The following is a 22,315-nucleotide window of genomic DNA, read 5'->3' on the forward strand; positions in this document are numbered from 1 at the left end:
CTTTATTCACAACTCTTTTAAGACCACAAGAATCCCCTACAACGGTCACATGAATGAGGCAATATTCGAGAGTAGGATGAGGCTATCGATTGCAAAGTTTTTCTTTTAAATATTCGAGACATCTCTTATTGGAGAGTAGGATGAGAGTATTATAGATGGCAAAGTTTTTCCTTTAAATATTCGAGACATCGACACATCTGTATACTCCGATCTGGACTTGGACTGATGAAACAATTCCTTACCACTTCATATATAGAAGTGATGTGTGTACGTTCTTATTATTATAAGACAAATTATACACACCAGTTAACCAACAGACACTTGCAGCAAATTCAGCTGCATTATGTTCAGATCTTATAACTACATATCCAGGGTGCACCAAGTCAAGTTGTCTAATTAAATTAGAACAACTACTTGTCAATACACACCAGCTAATGAAAAGCCACTCGCAGCAAATCCAGCTGCAGTAAGTTCAGGCATTACAACTACATATCTGGAGGATTTATTCTTAACATGCAATTTAGGAATAACAGTTGCTGCAGTAAGTTCGAATCTTACAACTACATAAATGGGGAATTCATTCTTAACATGCAATTTAGGAATAACAGATAGCTAAAACACATTTTTTGTGCTTGTTAGCTATTCCTACCCAGCTAGATTGAGGTGCTATAAAGGAAAAAGGAAATCAAGATAAATAACAGATACATAAATAAATTACGATCAGAGATTTACTAGAGATAAATTTACCAAACAAGAAGAAACAAACAAAATAACACCAGATTAATAAAGCATCTCTTGTAATGCAAGATATTTATATTATTAAGATTGCATAATGAGAGAAGAGCACACACTTACCGTCGTTCCTCTGTGAGTACGCAACTGCAGTATGAATGGGATTCAATCAAACAAAGCCAAAATGACGCACACTACAAACACATGATTAAAAAAAATAATATAAAAAAAAATTATAAAAAAAAAAAAGACGACAAAAATGATGAGGATTACTGATGAGTGGAGGAGAATCTAACCGATAATCTCGCTTGAAAAGAAATTCTCCCTTCGATAGTTAATGTAAATCAAATTAATAACTAAATACTTTGAAGAATCTGAATTTTAATCGCTTCACGTAGGTAATCTGATTTTTCAAATGCATAAAACAGAGAAGATTCAAATCGAAATCGAAAATGCACAAAATGAACTTTGAATAAAACCCTAAATCATACTTCGAGGGTGAGGATTACCTGGCTGAAGAATGCTCAAGCGGAGCAAAACGGTGGTTGATGACAACTGAAACTCGGTAAACAAATTTGGGAGTAGGCAACATTGTAGAAACGTTGTGTTTTTATTACGTGAAATGCATTTTTAATTTTATACTCGTAAACGATTATTATTAGCAAGGAATTTGTACAAACGTTTGAGAAATAGTCTCAAGAAGTGATTGGATAAATAGGACATGCAAGTGGCATAAGACATGGGACAATTTCGATCATCTTACCAACCAATTTCGATAGTTGAGCAGAGTTATAAGACGGTCCAAAGGTATCCATGAAATGCGGATCAGTTAGAAATCAAGTAGGACCTATACAGTAACTACCTCCCGACACTATGCGCGTTTGTTTTAGCGTTTTATAACATATTTTCACGTTAATTCTGTCTGAAACAAGAAAGTTAAAACTATTTACTTCACATTTGACGTGATTTTGAAAAATTACATTATTGACACCGAATCAAACACACTATATATCTAAAGGCCTAAAAAATAAGTTTTTTTAATAAATCGAATGGAGGTTACAAACAATTCCACATTACATAAACAACGGAATAGTTATATATCATAGGGGTTAATAATGATTGAGAGAGGTTACTCATGTCGCATAGTTGCATAGTATAGAGTGGTGATATGTTTCACGTTGAACTAATGCAAAAATAATCACTCTTCTCCTATCCTTTATAAATAAACGAGACAGACCCATTCATAAGAGTCAAAAAGTTGATACTTATGTGTTCCCTTACATTCAATGCCCACATTCATGGCTTCCTTGCGCACGAGATGATTGAGTATGGTTTTTACGTCAACTTTTTGTTTTTTAGTTTTTTTTTTCTTATTTCTACATAGTTAGGATAGTTTTAGTCCAGTTTATTATTTTTGTACTACATGGCAAACATTGTGTATTGTAATTAATGACTCATTTTCAAATTTAAGGATACGATCGTTGCAAATATATGCGTTGCTCATTCAATTTGTTTAACCATTTATATCCATGATTCTATTTGTATGATATTTATTGAAGAATACATAGAGATTCTGGTGTGTTAAACAACTTCATAATTCAACCTTAACTAATTTGATCAAATAGATGTTATTAGAACTAAAATCTGGGAAAAAAAATACATTTCGTATTCCAACAATGCTTAAACTATGCATATGTCTACGTAGTTAACATATCTAAATTGAAAATTTTGGCTAATTCAAATAAAATGAATCCATAAACGGTTTTTCCCAGAAATAGTTATATAATGCTTGTTGAATTTTATCTATACATGTTATAAAGAGTTTATACATTTTACAAATGAGATACAAAAATTTATACTTTTTTCACCTTTTAATAAGTTATGCTTTTCATTTTTAGGAATTTTAACAATATATTTATTTATAAAATTATTAATTATATATTAAAATAATTAATATAATTCATTGTTTGAAGTTTTTTCAAAAATATAAAAAATTATTCAAGTTGGATATAATTTTATGTATATTACCTCTGTCTCTTATTATAAGACTCCTTCAACTAAATTACATCCCTTAAAAAATTTAGCTCATTTATAGTTAAGAGTAATAAATTTCTCAATTTAAATTACTTTTTCAAAATTAATCTTATTTCTTTTCACTTAATCATTTTCTACTAACTAATTACTTAATGTTTGTAATTTTTAAATATGAAATGATAAATATATTTAATTATTTTATAATTATATTTTAATTAAAATTTATTACATTTATAATATCTATAAACAATATTTTGAATATTTTCTATGAATTAATAAAAGGTTATTAGAAGTTGGAGTAACAAAATGTCTTGAGTCACTCCATCTTATCTCTTCTCATCCCGTCTTATCTTATCACGTTTCACTCGTCTAAGTTAACAAATTGAATCAAAAAAATTTAACTCACTCCATTTAATAATTAAAAAATTATATATGCATAATATTTATCAAATATTAATTCAACAATAATTAATTTAGACACAATAAATAGAATACAAAAGGTGAAACATTATAAAAATAAAAATAAAAATTTAAAATTATTAACAAGTAAGATTTTTTAAATTATCTAGCTTAAAAGAAAAAAATTATTATAAAATAATTTTAAATTTTAAATTTTTAGCTTAAAAAAGCTCATTTTTAAAATAATTTTTTGTATAAATTTAACATGTCTCAAAACTCATATTACTTTGACAATGGTTATGATTAAAATCATTATATAGTAATAAGATTATTTAAAAATAATAATTTTATATAATAAAATTATTATTACAACAATAAATTTTAGCAAGTTCTTAAATAATAATAAATTAATTAACATTAGAATAATGTTAAATATCAAACTATCTGAAATAGAAAAATAATTATCTTAATATGAGAATATATGGGTATAAATATATTTTTTTGTAAATATTTTAAATATTTTTAAAATGAAGATAATAAATTAAATTTTAATAATGTTGTTGTTGGTTTATTAAGAGATAGATTTTTAATATTGGAATTCCAATTTAAAATTGAAGATAATAAAGTAAATTAATAACAGAAATAATAAAATGAAGAAGAAAAAAAAAGTTATTTTTTTGAGCGGGAAAATTTTTAACATGAATGTGACACATGACCAGAAAAACTTTCTTTTATTGTATCTAATATGTAATATGCAATAGATAGACAAAAGCTTCCTTTATTAATTGTAATGATTTCAAATGTAAACAATTACATATTGTATTAAATAAAAGTATTCTAAAAAATATTAAAATCATACTCACACTTTGTATAAAAACTCATAAATTAAAAATACTAAATTTTCAAACGAGTTTTTATAATTTTAAAATTATTCCAAGAAATTACAAATAAAAAATTATTTCTTAAAATAAAAGAAACTCATTAATAAATATTTTTTAAAAAGAATTGTTATAGTTATTCTTCAGTTCATGATCATAAGCTTTTGCCGTGTTTGGAAAAATTAACAATTAAGTCGGTTAAAACTTTAAAATATTAACTTCAAGATAAAATTGATGATAATCTAATTGATTAAAATTATAAAACTGTTAATTAACTGTTAAATTAGTTTATAAATGTGAAATGACAAAAAAAATATTAACTATAATATTAATACAAAATATTTATCACTAAAATTAGTAATTAATTTTACTGAAAAATATAAATACACAAAATTAATATTTATTTTCTAATATAACTTATTTCGTATTTAAGATTAAGATTTAAATTTTGAATAACTTTTCAAGAAACACAAATCCTATTATTTATGTGCAATTAAGATAAAAAAAAAAGTGAGAATAGAAATATAAAAAAAAATAGTTAGAAATTAGAAGCTTATATAAACTGAAAAATTATATAAAATAGCTATTAAAAGAATTACAAAGACGGTACAAGCGACTAAAATGAAATTCTTTATCAAATAGATCTATTTGGATCAAACAAAATTTTAAGGTGCATATTGAAATCTAACTTAAAAAGCTTGTCAAACACACACTAGCGTGTTGATTTGACTATAGAAATGCACATCCACAAGTAAATTGTGGTGAAATGAATACAAAAATAATTATTTAATTTATTGGTTGAGAGAAGCACGTACGGTGAGTCCAAATCACGGTGTTAAATGCATTCTATCAATCAAGCTATATATGAATTGACTCCTTTATTTCTTAATGGAATTTATACTTCTTCATGGGATGATGATGGAGGATGTGCCGATTTATAGGCCGAGTAGTCTTTTTCAGTTGGAACAGGATGCTTTTTTGATGCATCATCATCTAAGCTGTCTGCAACGTACAAAGATATTTCATCAAGGAGCATAGTTAGAGATAAACATTAAACTCTAAACTTTATCATGTCAATTTCTTAAACAGTTACAATGCCAATAGAAGTACCCACACAAATTTTTTTCAATTGGAGTTAATGTTTTATTTAAATAATTGGCATGATAAAAATTTACATTAAAACTGAACTTGATTTATAGTTTTTTTTTTTATTAGGTTCGTTCCTGTTCTGGAGTATCCACCGCTGACAGCAGTGACTAATCTTCTCGTTACGTTGGAAGCACCTCAAAGGGTGGCCCCAAGATTTAACGCGGCTGCATACACAAGGCAGGATTCGAACTCCTGACCTTGCTTAAGCGTGGATCAACCCCTACCGCTACTTGATTTATAGTTTGAAGTAAAATAAAATAATTTTGTTTAAAATTGAACGTGTTGAAAGTGAAATAAAAATAGAAACGTAAGTTGATTTGTTATTTGAAAATGGGATGGAAAGAAATGTAGTTACCCCATAATATGGGGTTTTCGCAGCGGCCTCCGCACCACCATCTGCAGAATTTAGCGGGGTAAATGCACATATCGTAGCAATATTCATTGCACTCTTTTCGTTTTCTGGCGGTATCGTCAGCATCAACAGCTACAGCGAATAGGAGGCATAGCAACAAAAATGCAGCGTGTTTCTTTCCCATTTCACCTTCTACCTTTCTTTCTTTGATTTATTTTACTTAGTTCCCTGTCCTAGTGTTCCAAGAATGATGCCCATATATAGCTCCATAAATGAATCCTCAACCACAAATAATGTCGTGGTTCCTTCCTAAAATTAGGGTCCTCGCTACCAAGTGTCGTAACTTCAATCTTGCATACAAATAGGTTTCGTCTTGCGTTATCCAACATTGATTTAATTTGTCACACATGGAGTACTAATTTATATATACTACAATATCTATAATTAACATGCTGGCAAATTGTCTTCTACACAAAGGAAATGGTTCAGAACTCAACAAATAGGAGCTCCGTTGTTTAAAAGAAAAACCCTAGTTCATTGGGTAAAATGAAAATAGCTTACAAATGCATTTTTGTATAATTTTGTTCCAAGTAATTGTAGATATCTGTTACTTAATAAAAATAAAATTAATTTTAAATAAGATGAAATTTAGGTGAACATGATTATTTAACACATTAATCACTAATAAACATGTTAATTATACAATTCAATATAATAATTTATATAGCATGTTTTTAAATTAAAATTATATATATTTAATTATATATTAATTTATACAATTTAACCTATTAATAAGTTAGCTACTCTATCATTATTATATTAATTAATTTTTTTAAGACTTCTTTAAGATATAATATTAATTTTATTAAAATTTATAAGTATAAAATATATATTATATGAATATTTTTTTTAAAAATTAATAAAAATCAAGTTAAACGAGATTTAATTAGTGACTTACTAATTCAATAACTAACTTAACATTCTAATTAATTTGATGACCGGCTCAATTTTTAAATTTGTGAAAAATTATTTTTAATCATTTACGAAATTACTCTGAGTACTGTACAAATTTTACATTTTATTTTTCCAATCAAATACATGGTTAATACACGTGAAGTAGTTATATGATAGGAGGTGGTTGTCCCGATGAGAACTAGGGGTGGGCAAATTAAACTGCACTAAACTGAATTGTTAAAGACTATATTAAACTAAAAAGTAGTTCAATTAAACTGAACTGAACTGAAAATTAGATTACATAAACTGAACTGAACTGTTTTTTATTCTATTAAATTGTACTGTACTGAACTATACTGAACTATACTGAACTATAATATAAATTAAACTGAACTGCTCTGCACCTTAATCTATTTTTGAACTGCACTATTTTCGAACTGAACTATTTATGAACTGCTTCTAAACTGTGCCGACCTGTTTATGAACTATATCAAAATCTGATTATTCAGCTGCCTTGTTGCCCTTGTACGTGTTTATCAATTGCGTTTGTACATCATGAGAAACTGGTAAATGTTCCTTATATTCCATAGTGAATTCGCCTTTGCCCTGCAGTTATTAAGGAACCACAGACCCAATGGCCCAACTCAATTTTTCCATATATTTTCTCCTAAACTGTAGCAAGCCATCGGCATGAATCATGAATGTCATTTTCTAAGGGCCAAGAGGTATGTGATATTTTCAACTAGCATTAGTCTTTAACGTAACTAAAAAACTCCAAGAGCTAGTTCACCAAATCAATCAAGGAAAACATATAACTCTGAGAAATCGAAGACTCTAGCTACATCTAGACTTTGATCGCATTTTATTGATCAAAGGTTTCTGCATAGTCTGCATAGACAGAACATTTTTATTCCTTTAACCGTGGTAATTTAAAAACTAAGGCCATCAATTTTCAACGTAAGGTTTATATTTTTTATATATAAAAAGGAATAAAGTTGTGTATATTTAATTGAATCCGAAGACAGAGACCCGTGTGAGTTAGGGATTCCGGATTCGCGTACAAGAGCCAAGTGTCGTGCCCGAGCCTACGTGCTTTTATTTTTTTAATTGTAGTTATTTATAGTTAACCAAACTGTAACTTAAATAAGTTCAGTTTTTTAAAACTGAATTAAAAAATAGTTTAATTCAGTTTTATTTTAAATAGTTTTAGTTTTTTAGTTTAAAATAATTCAGTTATTTAATAGTTTTAGTTAAGTTTAGTTAATTTTGCCCAGCCCTAATGAGAACCAATGCATAGAAACGTGTTATGAATCTCTAGGCTAATCTAGAAAAAAAAAATAGTAGAAAAAAAGTCTATAATATTTTAAACAAACAAAATGTAATAAATTTTTATAAAATATATTATTTCATGAAAAAAAAATCTAAAAAATCTATTTTTCTATAAATTACAATTATCTTGTAAATAGATGAACAATTTTCCTTTTGTCAAATTATATTAAGATTTATATTTGTGATTTTGTATGATTTGTTTAATATTATATAAATTTTTCCTTTTTGTCAAATTGTATTAAGATTTATATTTGTGATTTTGTATGACTTGTTTAATATTAGAGAAACTATATAGTAAAAATTAGAAGGATAAAAGTGATAAAGTGGATAATAATTTTTTGTATCTCGTATAATTTTGTATGTTTATCAATTAAAAAAAACTATATGGATAATACTTTTTTTTTTGAGGAATTCTTTTTTATATTAAATGTGGACAGTTACTCCCGCATAACTTTAATTAACATGGGTCCACCCTTTACCTAATTATCAAATATGGATCGGTTTAAAAAAACTTATAAATAACTTATTTGATTTTTTTTTAATATTATAAGCATTTATAAAGGTGTTTTGTAAAATTTATAAAAATATCTTTATGATTAATTCATAAGATATTTTTAACTTATTTTCATAAGTTCTCCAAGATAACTTATAATAATAAGTGTTATCAAATTCAGATTGATTTTTAACTAATTGGTAGATTACTTGTAAAACCCGTGGTTCATTGATCGAATATCAAGAATATGTTTGTATAACATAATATTTAAAAATATTATACATTATTGGTGTCACATTATGAATAAATCTTACATTTTATGCTTTCATGCTCACCTTGGGGTCACGAATGCTACTTGGGTCATATCCAAACATACTCAAAAGCACCTTACTTTGGGCAATCTCATCAATTAGAATTAAGCCTCGAGATAAAGTAACTGCACGCTTGTTCCATGACACTTACTGTGGTCGGACCGGATTTTACATGTAGAAACCGGTCTAAAGGTCTATGTCACAGTCAATAGCATGATCAATTCTATTTTCAAGGATACAAAATACAATTGAATGTATACACTTTACATAATAATATTTTATTTAATTTTTTATTAATCAAAATTATTTATTGATCAAAATTCTTTGTGATAAACTATTTTAAGATGTTTGTCCATCTTTAAGAATAATAACTATTTCTACAAATTTATATATCTTTTAAATGTGTTTTTATCTTTACTTATATATTTTATAACATGTCTGCATATCACTAAGAGTAATGACTATTTTCACAAATTAATATAAAACTTTTTAGTATGTTTTATCTCATTTTTATTAATTCTCTAGGAAATTTCCTTAAATATAATATTAATGGTTAAATTACTCAAAGTCAAACACATTTAATTATAAAGTTCTTAAGTGATAAATTATTGAAAAATAAATATATCTTGATAGTATAAATAATATTAATTAATTATTTTAAATCATCTTGTATAACTTTTTGGATCTTTACCATTTTAGTGTATTTAAGATATTAAATTTTTGACTAATTTGAGCTAGATTTAATAACATGAACGAACCTTATAAAAATGTTACTTTCAATTCTCGACAAAACCAAATAGATAGTGTGCATATTTTTCCCCCTCAAATTAAATATATATTTATTATTTACCACCCAAATTAATATAAATATTAATTTTTATACAATATAAATTATAATTATTCATTTATAGTATTTTTAAAAAAAAATCCTTCTTTTTCACTAACAAATATATAATTTAATTAAATAAACTTATATTTTATATGTTAATTATTACTAACAATTTATTTTATTGCCCCCTAATTATATATATATATATATATATATATATATATATATATATTAATCATTAAAAATATATTGATCAGTGCCCCATTTTTTTTTATGTGTATGACTCACGTATTTCTTTTAAGTTATTCTACTTAAATTTTTTGTTTTTTAAAACTAAAAATAAGTAAATGGTGCGAATTTATTTTAATTTTAACCTTTTGTCATATATAATGTTAGCATATTCATTGTTTTGATGATTTTTTTTAGCTCATGTAATATATTGCATTTTTGTCTTGATATTTATAATGTTATTATTTTTTTTAATATGGTATGCTTATATCTAGCGCCATGTTGAATGAATACACACCTCTCTCAAAACTTTCTTTATATTGTTCAGTTTTCTTTGACAGTAATAGATCTCACTTTATATGTGAATGTATTTTTTTAATTGATAATCAAAAATTCAATTCTTTTTAATCAAAAAAAAAATTCAATTCTTTCCTAAACATAAAAATCATCGAAAAATTGTCCACTATATTTATTGAACCACAATCCCTCATACCAAGGTCACCCACACGAACTACTTAATTGTTGCGAGTCACGCACAACGAAACTCTGTTAAGTGTTGATACGATGCTAGTTAAGCAATGTAAGTGGATGAAGAGAGAAAGTAACCCACTTTTGGAAATAATTTTTTGTAACACACTTTTAATTATTAATTAAGTTTTATTAAAAATAAAAAATCATGAATGAGACTTATTAAAACAGAATGATCATAAAATTTTATAATTTCATTTTTTTAATAAATTTAAACTAATAGTAAAGTCTATTGAAAAAAAGTGTTGAAAAATATTACTAGTATTTATCGTCTTAATGAATGTCTAATTTTTTAATTAACCCCTTTTAAAATGGTTAAAATAGTTTAGAAAGTAAAAATGTAATAATGAGGATCGATTTAAAATTTAATTACATATACATTATGATGATGTTATTTTATCATCATTATTGTTGACTTCAAAATCAATAACTATAATTGAATTTAGTTATCTAAAATATATTTTAATTAGACAGTGTTTAATTAATTTAATTTTTTACCTTCTCTTTAAAAATGAGAAGTTGGGTAAATACAACTTTACCAACTAGTCGTTGAGTTGAATCCTATTTCTTTAAATTTAAATGGTTTGATATGGCAAAGTCCATATATAATATATAATTGGTATATAACCAAATGAGCTACATACTTACGTTTTATTTTTGCAGTTTTTAGTCTTTTTATAATTAAGAAAGAAAAAATGAAATGAATAATAATAATAAAAGGAGAAGAAAAAAAATTGATGGTATTATTGTGAGAATGAGAAATGGAGGGAAGGAGGAGAATTAAGAAGACAAGTATAATGCAGTGGCCTAATTGATAAGAAAGCCTTGTGCCTGGTTCAATATTTTTTTCTGAGGCCGGAGGGGCGGTTTAAGTAATCTTGCTCCGTTGGTACGGGATACTTTATTTCACCAATACTCTCTGTGCCTACTGCAACGTACACAGAAATTTAAAAGATATCAACATATATATGCATAAACAAATTAACAAGGTTCATTAACTAGTTCATGAATATATAATAGAGAGATGAGATGAATAAAGTTACCCGAGTCTATTGGGTATTTGCAGCCGACATTGCACCACCATTTGCAGAATGCTGCCGGGTAATAGCAAGCTTGGTAGCAATAATCGTAGCACTGTGCTGAGGTGCTTGGTACATCTTGATCTGCCTCAACAGTTGCAGCCACCACAAGGCACACCAACAACAATGCTAAGAATTTGTTTGCCATTATCTCGGCTTTCTTCCTTTTGCTCTTGTTGTTGGTTTATTTCTTTTTTCCTCCTTCCCTGCCTTACTCTTTCATCAACCATTCCTATATATACCTGCATAAATGCTTTCTTTCCTAGCTATAATTTGGGATCCTTGCTACCAAGTGTCATAAATTTAATATGGAATTTATAAATTAACTAGTTAATTATAGTCATATTTAAAAAACGGTTTCTTAATTTCCATGGTCGCGGTTTGTTAGACCCGCTTATAGCGGTGATGAATGAAATCGACGAGTAGCTGAAGAAGGGATGACTATTCTTATGGGTACCTACCAAAAATATCCAATGATCTGGAATTCGATATTTATTTGCAAAATTTAACAAAGATGAGTGTGTAGATAGTAGTGTTAAGATACAAATAAAGGATTGTTAGAACAAGAGAAAAAAAATAAGAATTTATAATGTGTAGGGCCGACCTCGACTATTTTCTTACTTTCTTGTATTCACATGTTATTTGAGTTAGTGGGGCTTAATTTTTTCTCATTATGATTCATAATTAATTATTTTACATTTTACATTTTTTTTATATTCTTACATATTATACGCATGTAACTAATTTTATATTTATTTATTTAATATAACCCATCTTTAATTGTACGAGCACTTATTTTGGCCTGATCAAGTATGTTATGTAAACTTTTACGTGTTTATAAGTTTTAATTTTGTTGGAGTTCAAGTGTGAAGTGAAGTCCCACATTGGTTAGCGTTGGGCATGTTGAGTAATATATAAGTGAGAAAGACCCACCTACCTAATGCCTTAAGGTTTTAGGTTATGTTGTGGTGTCAAGCTCACTTGTATGACTTACTCACTACTCACTATGTGGAATGCTTTCCAGTGTTCTAAATTCCCCAACATTGGTATCAGAGCCGATGGTTCGACCAAGTGACTGGTGATCGGCTCAGACGAGTATTAGTTGGATCTAAGAGTGAGATCCTAAATGGAATTGGCAGGAGATCCAAGAGTAGGATCATCCCTTGTACTGAAAGTCTCCCTAGAGGTGTGGAGGAGTAGGATCATCCCTTGTACTGAAAGTCTCCCTAGAGGTGTGGAGGACGTGTGTCGTTGAAGTGCAACGATATTGCAAGTAAGGCCACCATTGAATACTCGTGGACGAAAGAAAAAAAAGCTTCCGCTTGAGGCATAGTTTTAAAAATCGGACCGGTCATCGAACCGGTTAAGGTACTGGGTCAGTGGGTCAAAGGTTGAACCGGTGGGTCACTAGTTGAACCGCATGACTCGATTTTTATTTATTTTTATTAAAAAGTATTCATACTAAATATATTTTATACTTATAAATTTTAATAAATTCATATCTTATTTTAAATTTCAATTTTTCTATCTTATTTAAATTTATTTTTATTTTTATTTTGTAAAAAAATACATAAAAAAATTACATGTTAAACGGTATATTAATACAAATTAAAAATATAAATAATATGTACATATATAATATACTTGCAATTAATATCAGAAAATAATATATGTAATATTTACATAGATATTACATTATTAAATATATAATTTAAAATTAATAATATACTATAAAAGTTATTTAAGTTGTATATATTGCAAACAAATATATTAGAACAAGTAGTCATTGTTATATTTAATAAGACTCCTTGCTTTTTCATTAAGAGATTCAATTTTCATTATTATTTTTGTGATTTATGGTCCCTTAAAAAAAAAAAAAAAAAGTGGTTGAACCGGTTTGACCCACCGGTTCACCGGTTGAACCGGAAAATTGACCGGTTCAATCCGGTTTGAAACGGGTCGACTGCATAACCGATCCAACTTCAGATTCAGACCGGCTGGACCACCGGTTCCCGGTCCAACCGATCCGACCGGCCGGGTCGATCCGGGTTTTAAAACACTGGCTTGAGGAGGAGCGTGACCATATGGAAGGGATTCACACTTGAGGGGGAGTGTTGGAGTTCAAGTGTGAAGTGAAGTCCCACATTGGTTAGAGTTGGGCATGTTGAGTAATATATAAGTGAGAAAGACCCACCTACCTAATGCCTTAAGGTTTTAGGTTATGTTGTGGTGTCAAGCTCACTTGTATGACTTACTTACTACCCATTGTGTGGAATGCTCCCTAGTGTTCTAAACTCCCCAACAAATTTTTGTGTGTTGTCGTAGTAAAACTATTAGCCATTAATGGATAAATATTAAATAAATCTTTAAAAAATTTGGCCATCAATTAGCCATAAAACTATTTATTAATTATTACTGTTCCGGCCAAGGGGTGCGCTAGGGTTTCTGCCTAGGTCAAGCCTCAAAGCCAGAGCATTCAAAAGTGTAATCTGTCGTCCTAGCCCTAGGGTTTTGGGTTTTATACTTTTGTGTTATGGGCTTCGTGGGCCTCGCGATTATCGAGATCCCCCTTAACCGTTCTTATCTCGAAGCCCTGGGGGTGAGTGGTGGTTAGTCAAGTCAGGATTTTACCGACAAGGCCGCTACAAGGTGACCTGTCGGGAAAACGGCGAATGCCCTCGTGGGTGCATGTAATTGGGTTAGAGCCGAGTTGCTGCACGCTATGACGGTCCAGACGGGTATTAGGCGAGCGGGGGGTCTAATCGGAATTTTACCGGGAAGGTACACTTGCCTTCCAGCCCTGAGCCGATAAGGCGAGAGGGCTTGTGGCCTGGAAGACTAGTCAGATATTAGACGAGTGGGGGGTCTAGTCGGAATTTTACCGGGAAGGTACACTTGCCTTCCAGCCCTGAGCCGATAAGGCGAGAGGGCTTGTGGACCGGAAGACATTGATCTTCGGACGATATCGGCGGATAGCCGAGGTCATCATCGGGTAAAATCCGTAAGGGTACATGCGTCATCCCTTGGGGTCGTGGTTTCTCGAATCCTGGTAAGACATGTCTCTTCCCCTTCCCCAGGGAGGGACACGCATTTAATGGAAAGCCGGCGTTGCAGGGGTATCAAACGCCGACTCAAAATAGTGAATGAAAATTTTTCCAAGTTCAAGCGAAATTTAACCATGCAATCGGCCAAACGCCGACTCAAAATAGTAAATGAAAATTTTTCCAAGTTCTAGTGCAATTTTACCATGCAATCGGTCAAATGCCGACTCAAAATAGTGAATGAAAATTTTTTCCAAGTTCAAGCGAAATTTAACCATGCAATCGGCCAAACGCCGACTCAAAATAGTGAATGAAAATTTTTCCAAGTTCTAGTGCAATTTAACCATGCAATCGACCAAACGCCGACTCAAAATAGTGAATGAAAATTTTTCCAAGTTCAAGCGAAATTTAACCATGCAATCGGTCAAACGCCGACTCAAAATAGTGAATGAAAATTTTTTCCAAGTTCAAGCGAAATTTAACCATGCAATCGGCCAAACGCCGACTCAAAATAGTGAATGAAAATTTTTCCAAGTTCTAGTGCAATTTAACCATGCAATCGGCCCAACGCCGACTCAAAAACAATAAGTGAACCTTTCTTTATATTTAAAATGAACTAGTAGAATTCAAATAATGGAATAGAACTGTCAGATCAGCATTGAGCTGCAATTATATGCACGGGTCGTCCAAACTCCGACTTGTGTGTTTGGAATCGTCAAAATTCTGATTAACAAGGGTGAATAAGATGTGCTAAGTTAAAGAAACTACTTGTATCGTAATCTATGTCTTCGAGTTATTTATACTCGTCCAGCCGGACTTTTGCCGACAATCACGAGTTTGGTCTTCGAGTTATTTATACTCGCCCAGCCGGACTTTTGCCGACAATCACGAGTTTGGTCTTCGAGTTATTTATACTCGCCCAGCCAGACTTTTGCCGACAATTACGAGTTTGGTCTTCGAGTTATTTATACTCGCCCAGCCAGACTTTTGCCGACAATCACGAGTTTGGTCTTCGAGTTATTTATACTCGCCCAACCGGACTTTTGCCGACAATCACGAGTTTGGTCTTCGAGTTATTTATACTCGCCCAGCCGGACTTTTGCCGACAATCACGAGTTTGGTCTTCGAGTTATTTATACTCGCCCAGCCGACATTTTGCCGACAATCACGAGTTTGGTCTTCGAGTTATTTATACTCGCCCAGCCAGACTTTTGCCGACAATCACGAGTTTGGTCTTCGAGTTATTTATACTCGCCCAGCCGGACTTTTGCCGACAATCACGAGTTTGGTCTTCGAGTTATTTATACTCGCCCAGACGTTCTTTTGCCGACAATCACGAGTTTTCCTGCGAGTCAATCAATTTGAAAATAACGATTTTTATTATTTGATGTTACCTCGTTAAAAACCTTTGTAGCATAAAACCCTCGCAGTAGACTCCCATGCTTCCTCCACGAATTAACATCTGAGCACGAAAGTCCATTAGATGTTGACTAGGATCCTGTTTTCCGTCAAATGGTTCCACCTGCTGATACGAAGCTGTTCTTTGACAAACCAGACCTCATATTGACGATCCGAACGGTCAGAATGAAGAAACTCACTTCCTGAACCTATAGTCCAAAAATTAGCCCGATCCAACGGTGAACGACTTAACACCGATTAAAACACAGTACCAGCTCTGTTTTGTGCTGGAACACTTTCACCTACTGATATGAAGCTGTTTTCTCCCAAACCAGGCCTCTGGTTAATAATCCGAACGGTCAGAATGAAGAACCACATTTCTGGAACCTACAGTCCAAAAATCAGCTCGATCCAACGGTGCAAGACCTTACACCGACGAAAACACAGAGCCCACTCTGTTTTTGTGCGGGAAACTTCCTCTCCTTCTCTCTCTCTAGGTCGCGCTCCTCTTTCAAGCCATTGATCAACGCCATCATCTCCTCCATGGTAGGGTGTTGTTGTCGTGGTTGGATGTGCCGCCTCTCGCCATAGTAGAGTGTAGGTTTTTTGTATTTCTTGGGGCGTAGGAAAAGTTTTACCGTAGCCCCACGGTGGGCGCCAAAATGTTCCGGCCAAGGGGTGCGCTAGGGTTTCTGCCTAGGTCAAGCCTCAAAGCCAGAGCATTCAAAAGTGTAATCTGTCGTCCTAGTCCTAGGGTTTTGGGTTTTATACTTTTGTGTTATGGGCTTCGTGGGCCCCGCGATTATCGAGATCCCCCTTAACCGTTCTTATCTCGAAGCCCTGGGGGTGAGCGGTGGTTAGTCAAGTCGGGATTTTACCGACAAGGCCGCTACAAGGAGACCTGTCGGGAAAACGGCGAATGCCCTCGTGGGTGCATGTAATTGGGTTAGAGCCGAGTTGTTGCATGTTGTGACGGTCCAGACGGGTATTAGGCGAGTGGGGGGTCTAATCGGAATTTTACCGGGAAGGTACACTTGCCTTCCAGCCCTGAGCCGATAAGGCGAGAGGGCTTGTGGCCTGGAAGACCAGTCAGATATTAGACGAGTGGGGGGTCTAGTCGGAATTTTACCGGGAAGGTACAATTACCAACGACTTTTGTTTCACAACGGCCAATATATTCAAGTTTCTTGTAGCAAGTAAACAAGGTCGATTGATTTTATATATATAAATTATTTTTTAAGAAATTATTTTGCCAACTTTGACATTCGGTGTTATTTGATCATGTCCATGTATCTAAAGTTACTCACAAGTGAAAATGTTTGATTAATTTGTAAAAATAAAAACAATAAATATAGACTATATTAATTTTTTTATTTTATTTAACTGTAAAAAATAAAAGCAAAGTGAGCACGTACTTTGTTAAGTAATTATATTAGTATTGATTAGCTTTTAATTTTGACTATTTATATGATTTTATGTTAAACAATTAATTTAGTAGTGTTTACCGTTCATATATACGTTCTTAAAATAAGAATTGTAAATTGTTGTCGTTATCTCTTTCTCACATGAACATGTATATAAATTATCTTCCAAGCTAAGTAGTAAAATGTAACTTAACATGATAACATAAATTCTATAAGTATGCAGACTAAGCAACATATAACCTTGTTAAGAAAAACAAAAAAGAAAGAAATGAAGGGAAATTGCTGAGAAATAATAGAAGAGAATATGTAGAATAATAACACGAATATATAAATTAAATTTTAATGGTATTATTATCAAGGTAACTAATGAGAAGAAGAGGGAAAGAGGGTAAAATGTGCTAGCTATACTATACAATGCAATGTGTCCTAGTTCAAAAGAAAGCCTTTGCACTAAACTTCATTGCATTCTGCCAATCCTGGTTTGCCCCGTCTTTCAATTCCTTTTCTGATCGACTTATGCTCTAAAGTCTGAGGTGATAGTCTGATAGACCAAAGCTCATGCGCAGCTAGCTTTTTACGGTTGGTGCAAGGAACATACTTAATGCGTCATGATCTAGTCCTTTGTATCATAGATAAAAATTTCAAAGTTATAATCTAAGATAATAAACATTTATAAAGTCTTAGACATAGCCATAGCAGAGGAGGAGACATAAAGAGAAAAAAAAAAAAACCCTTACATCCGTCGTTTTCCATTTTTATTTCTTCTCTGTTGCTGCTGTTGTTGGTGGTTTGCTTTTCCCTCTTCCCTGCCCTTACATTTGGAACCGTCATAAGTATATATAGCTCAGCATAAATGATTCATGGGCGCCAAAATAATGCAACGCTTCGTTGCTAAAATTCTAGTTTTAAGATAAACAACAATTGAGATTTGACATTGTTTAAAAATGGTAGGTTTAATTATGTTTTTCATTTTTTATATTTTTGAGATATTTAATTTTTTGTTTGTAAATTTAAAACTCGTATTTTAATTTTTAAAATATAAAAAAATTATTATTTAGTCTCTTTAATTTTAAATTTATATTTTTAGTTCATATATTTTGAAAAAAAAAAATTTTAATCTCTCAAAGTCACAAATAATAATATAACAAATAATGTTTAATTAAAATAATTATGTAGTAATATTTAATTTAATACTTTAATGTGATATTTTCACTAATAAAAATACTAGTAAAAAAATTCTGTGACAAATTTGATAGTATGTGAATTTTTTTTTACATATTTATTAATGATATTCAAACAGAAGAACTAAAATAATAGTTTTTTATATTTTGGTAATTAAAAAAATTTAATTTGAAGATGAAAAATATATTTAAAATAACTAAAACAATATTTTTTTAAATTAAAGATTAAAAATATGAATTTTAAATATAAAAAATATTTTCTTTACAAATCAATAAACAACCAAACAACTCACCTGAAAATCAACGATCCAACTCCCCTTACCCCTTATAGAACCAAACTTGCAAAAGGAGAAGTGGAAGAAAATGACTGCTTTCAACTCTAAACCAAGCCCTTTGAGGCACTGAATCCTCAATCCAGTAACTTCAATTGAGTACAAGAGAGAAGAAAAATAGTTCTTAGTCAAAGAAGAAAGAAAGAAGATTTGTTCACTTGGAGAATTTCTCATTAGACTTTCTCTCTAAATTTTTAAAAACTTGAGTTATCAACCCAAAACTTAAAAGAACCCCTTTTATACCTTTCTTTTGTCGACCAAACCTAACACACAACACAACTCACATAAACACAAACACCTTAAACACACACACACCACATCAAAATTAGAAGAACATGTACGAAAACATGGGTGGGGCAAACACTTATATACCCAAACCTATATTCGAACTTGATTATTGAAGTTGAAAAAAATCCACATCCAGTAAAATCGAGTCAGAGTCAAATAGATACTCATAAGAACGAATTTAGTTTTCATACCTACATGTGTGTTTCTTGTATTGTATTTAAACCCGTTAAAACATATTAATCTTATAAATTAAAATATAATTTAATATATGGAATAACTTTAACACATTTTGAGAGACAATAAATGTAAGTAAAAAATTTATATTAAATTAAACCAATAATAATACAAATTAATATTACAATTTAATATGTATATATATATACACACATAATAGCTTTAATGTGAAAAAAAAATACACACATTAGAAGGGGGATGAATAGTGTGTATCAAAAACTCACACTTTTGAACGGTGAAAAAAAATAAGAACTTAATAGACAAAATGTTGGAAAAGAGTTAGATGAAACACTAAAATTTTATATTAGTTCGTCTCAACAACCAAGACTACGTCTAGTTCTCAAGCTAACCAAATTGAGTTTCACTATCTTTTAAACAAGATACAAATATTCTTTCAACAAGTCACTTATAACTCAATCCTAAGTAGTATTTGACTTGCCTCTTCAAATAACTACCAAAGTATTTTTTGAACAACAAGTCTCTTCAGGCTTAATAACAAGTATTCTTTCAAACAATTTTTTTCAAATTCAACCCTTACGACAAAGGTTACAAGAGATTACAAGGTTGTTTCATCTTTTATATGAATCTCTGTAATTGTTTGAATGCTTGATCCTTATATAGTAATTTCAGAGGAAATGACCGTTGCGACAATTTTGAATTGAACTCATGAGTTGTTTTGCTTGTCTTCATTGTTGATATTAGGAAAGAGATTATCATTGCTTCATTTAATGTGAGTATTAAATATTTTTCAATGAAGTGTGTATCTCTTATTTGATCTAGGAAATTACTTATCATCATTTCTTTCTAAAATGGACAAAGTAGAAGCAATGTCAACGTAAAGCAGTTAATATCAATTTAGAACAGTTATTGTAGAGCCTTTTTTTTCTTTTTCCATGATATTCAGGATTTTGTTTTTTGTTTCCGACAAATAATTTGACTTTTCTTTCTTTAACAAGTTTTGATAATTTCAAGACATTTTTCTTGTTCAATTTGTTAAGGAATAAAACATTTAATGAAATTTATTATCAATCTCAATTAAATAATATACAATGAGACAACTATATGTTTCGTTTGTTTCTCTTCATCTTATAGATTATATAAACTTTACACTTTGTCTGATATACAATATTTTGTAGAAAATTCATTTATTTTTTAATAATGAAATCTTTTGTGTATTATCATTAAAACATGAGAGATCTAACATCGACTTAACATTTAACATATATTGAAATAATTGATTAGTTAAATTTAATCGATCCATTCGATTAAATCAAAATACTTAATTGATTTAACTTTGTGATTTAAATAATTATTTAAGAAAATTCTTAATAAATTAATTTCTTTTACATATTTCCCTAACAAATAGTAAAACATATATAACTTAAATCAAATAATCTTATGAATATGGTAAAAAAAAATTAGATATTAAGATATTATAAATCTCAAGTTAATTAATTATATATGTTATTTTTAAAAGCTAACAAAGGAAAAAGTAATAGCTCAAAAAGAAAAGAAGAGAATCAGAAGAACATGGAGAATATTTATATTAATTATAATGGTAGTTAATGGCAAGCAGAGAAAAGGAGGACAATATATCTCAATTCAACTGATGCTATAGGGTCTTTCAATTCTTTGGCCCTGTTTGTGGAAGAACCTTATTCTCTGCCGCTTTTGGTAGGGCTTGTTTCCCACTTTCTGGGTTAACTCCTTGGTAGACTTTCAGTTTGAGCATCTGCATCATAGAGAGATATTTCAAAATTACAAAGTAAATAAACTATATATATTGTAACAAATGTTTATATAGATACAATACAAGCATAAGTAATTGATAATAAATATTAAATGTCGATATACCATGTTGTGTTACTATCTTGATTATGCCAAAATTAAGTTTTTTTCTTATATATATATATATTTTAACTTACTCCTACTAGCTTTTACTCCTCCCAATCTCATGTAGGCGCACTTCATACCACAAGCCATTGCGCACCAGCTTCTGTAGTCTTTGTCGCAATGATTATCGACACAATCTCTTACGCAGGGTGGAGGGAGGGCATTGACATCAGAGATTATGAGGCACATCACCAACAACAATGCAACGTATTTGCTTGCCATTTTTCCTTTCTTTTTCTTCTCTTCTGTTGTGTTGTTGGTGGTTTGGTTTTCCTCTTCTTCGCCCTACTTAGTTTCGGAAGATAGCTAGGTATATATATACAGCTGCGTAAATGCTTCATCAACCACAAACAGGGTCTTACTTTCTTCCTAAAATTTGGCCTTCTTGTTAGTTACATTATCCTAATTTTAACAAAACCAAATATGAATTTTAACTAATTAACTATTTTTATAAAATAAAATAAAAAAATAGGTGTGAAACTCTTCCACCCTTTGCGGTCCAGGGCTCATTTGCAGTGTAGGGCTAATTTTGATATGTTTTATTTAAATTAATTAATTATTTTAACATAGGGTATTGATTATTTTGAGGCACTTGCTCCTATTACACGATTAGATATAATTAGTTTCATTATTTCTCTCTCAACTAAGAAAATGGAAAATGCAGCAAATGAAAATTAAACTTGTCTATTTTGAATGACACTTTGAAATAATTCATTATAATAATTTAAGTCACTATTTTTATAGAAAAGAAACTATTATTTTCATTACCTCATCATTTGATATTATTTTTATGGTTATGCACATAACTTTAGTTAATTTGCTACTTGAAAATTGTTATAAATGATTCATAACCCTGATATATGTTTTATTAATTTATTTGTATCTTATTGGAAAACATATTTCAGAAATCACGATTGTATCTTATTAATTTATTTGTATCTTATTAATTATATATATATATATATATACGATTGATTTAACTTTCTAATATAATCATTTATAAAAAAAATTATTAACATTAATTTTTTACATTTTTTTCATGATAAATAGTAATTAAAATGTATGTAAAAACCTTAATTTTGATGTTTTACTGTAGTTAATAATTATTTTGACTTAGGTGTTGATTACGAATATATAGAGTACTTTTTTTTTTACACAATATATAGAGTACTTATAAATTATAATCATTAAAAATGTACTTATACTAGTTTTGAGGCAATTGCTCCTAC

The 22,315-nt window shown here is 30.0% G+C and overlaps 1 protein-coding gene and 3 long non-coding RNA genes across 16 annotated transcripts in view; all 4 read right to left on the reverse strand.

Annotated features, from left to right (window-relative positions):
* Positions 1–2,164, reverse strand: part of LOC109808170 (uncharacterized) — a 50,613-nt gene extending 48,449 nt beyond the window's left edge. For 2 of the 13 annotated variants that reach the window (XR_014428001.1, XR_014428000.1), the window contains exons 1-3: positions 1,242–1,489; positions 1,029–1,135; positions 856–879 (exon numbers count right to left, since the gene is read on the reverse strand). Coding sequence is in view for 2 of the 13 variants with exons in the window: in XM_083060133.1 (XP_082916259.1) it covers positions 856–879; positions 1,242–1,287; positions 1,496–1,547 (122 nt within the window). In the remaining 11 variants the exon portion in view is untranslated. The other 11 variants (XR_014427997.1, XR_014427996.1, XM_083060133.1 and 8 more) reach the window with 9 other exon arrangements.
* Positions 2,165–4,657: 2,493 nt separating this feature from the next.
* LOC145949617 (uncharacterized) lies at positions 4,658–6,666 on the reverse strand. Its single transcript, XR_014428005.1, has 2 exons — positions 5,548–6,666; positions 4,658–5,045 (listed from the first exon to the last, which is right to left on the reverse strand). It is a non-coding gene; the product is annotated as an uncharacterized LOC145949617 (long non-coding RNA).
* Positions 6,667–17,465: 10,799 nt separating this feature from the next.
* On the reverse strand, positions 17,466–19,332 carry LOC145949618 (uncharacterized). Its single transcript, XR_014428006.1, has 2 exons — positions 17,896–19,332; positions 17,466–17,777 (listed from the first exon to the last, which is right to left on the reverse strand). It is a non-coding gene; the product is annotated as an uncharacterized LOC145949618 (long non-coding RNA).
* A 1,378-nt stretch (positions 19,333–20,710) lies between these two features.
* LOC109805686 (uncharacterized) lies at positions 20,711–21,504 on the reverse strand. The gene is made up of 2 exons (XR_002240331.3): positions 21,119–21,504; positions 20,711–20,925 (listed from the first exon to the last, which is right to left on the reverse strand). It is a non-coding gene; the product is annotated as an uncharacterized LOC109805686 (long non-coding RNA).
* Positions 21,505–22,315: the final 811 nt, after the last annotated feature.

The sequence above is a fragment of the Cajanus cajan genome, chromosome 7, assembly GCF_000230855.2.
Source record: "Cajanus cajan strain Asha chromosome 7, NIPB_CcT2T_4, whole genome shotgun sequence".
Classification (NCBI taxonomy): domain Eukaryota; kingdom Viridiplantae; phylum Streptophyta; class Magnoliopsida; order Fabales; family Fabaceae; genus Cajanus; species Cajanus cajan.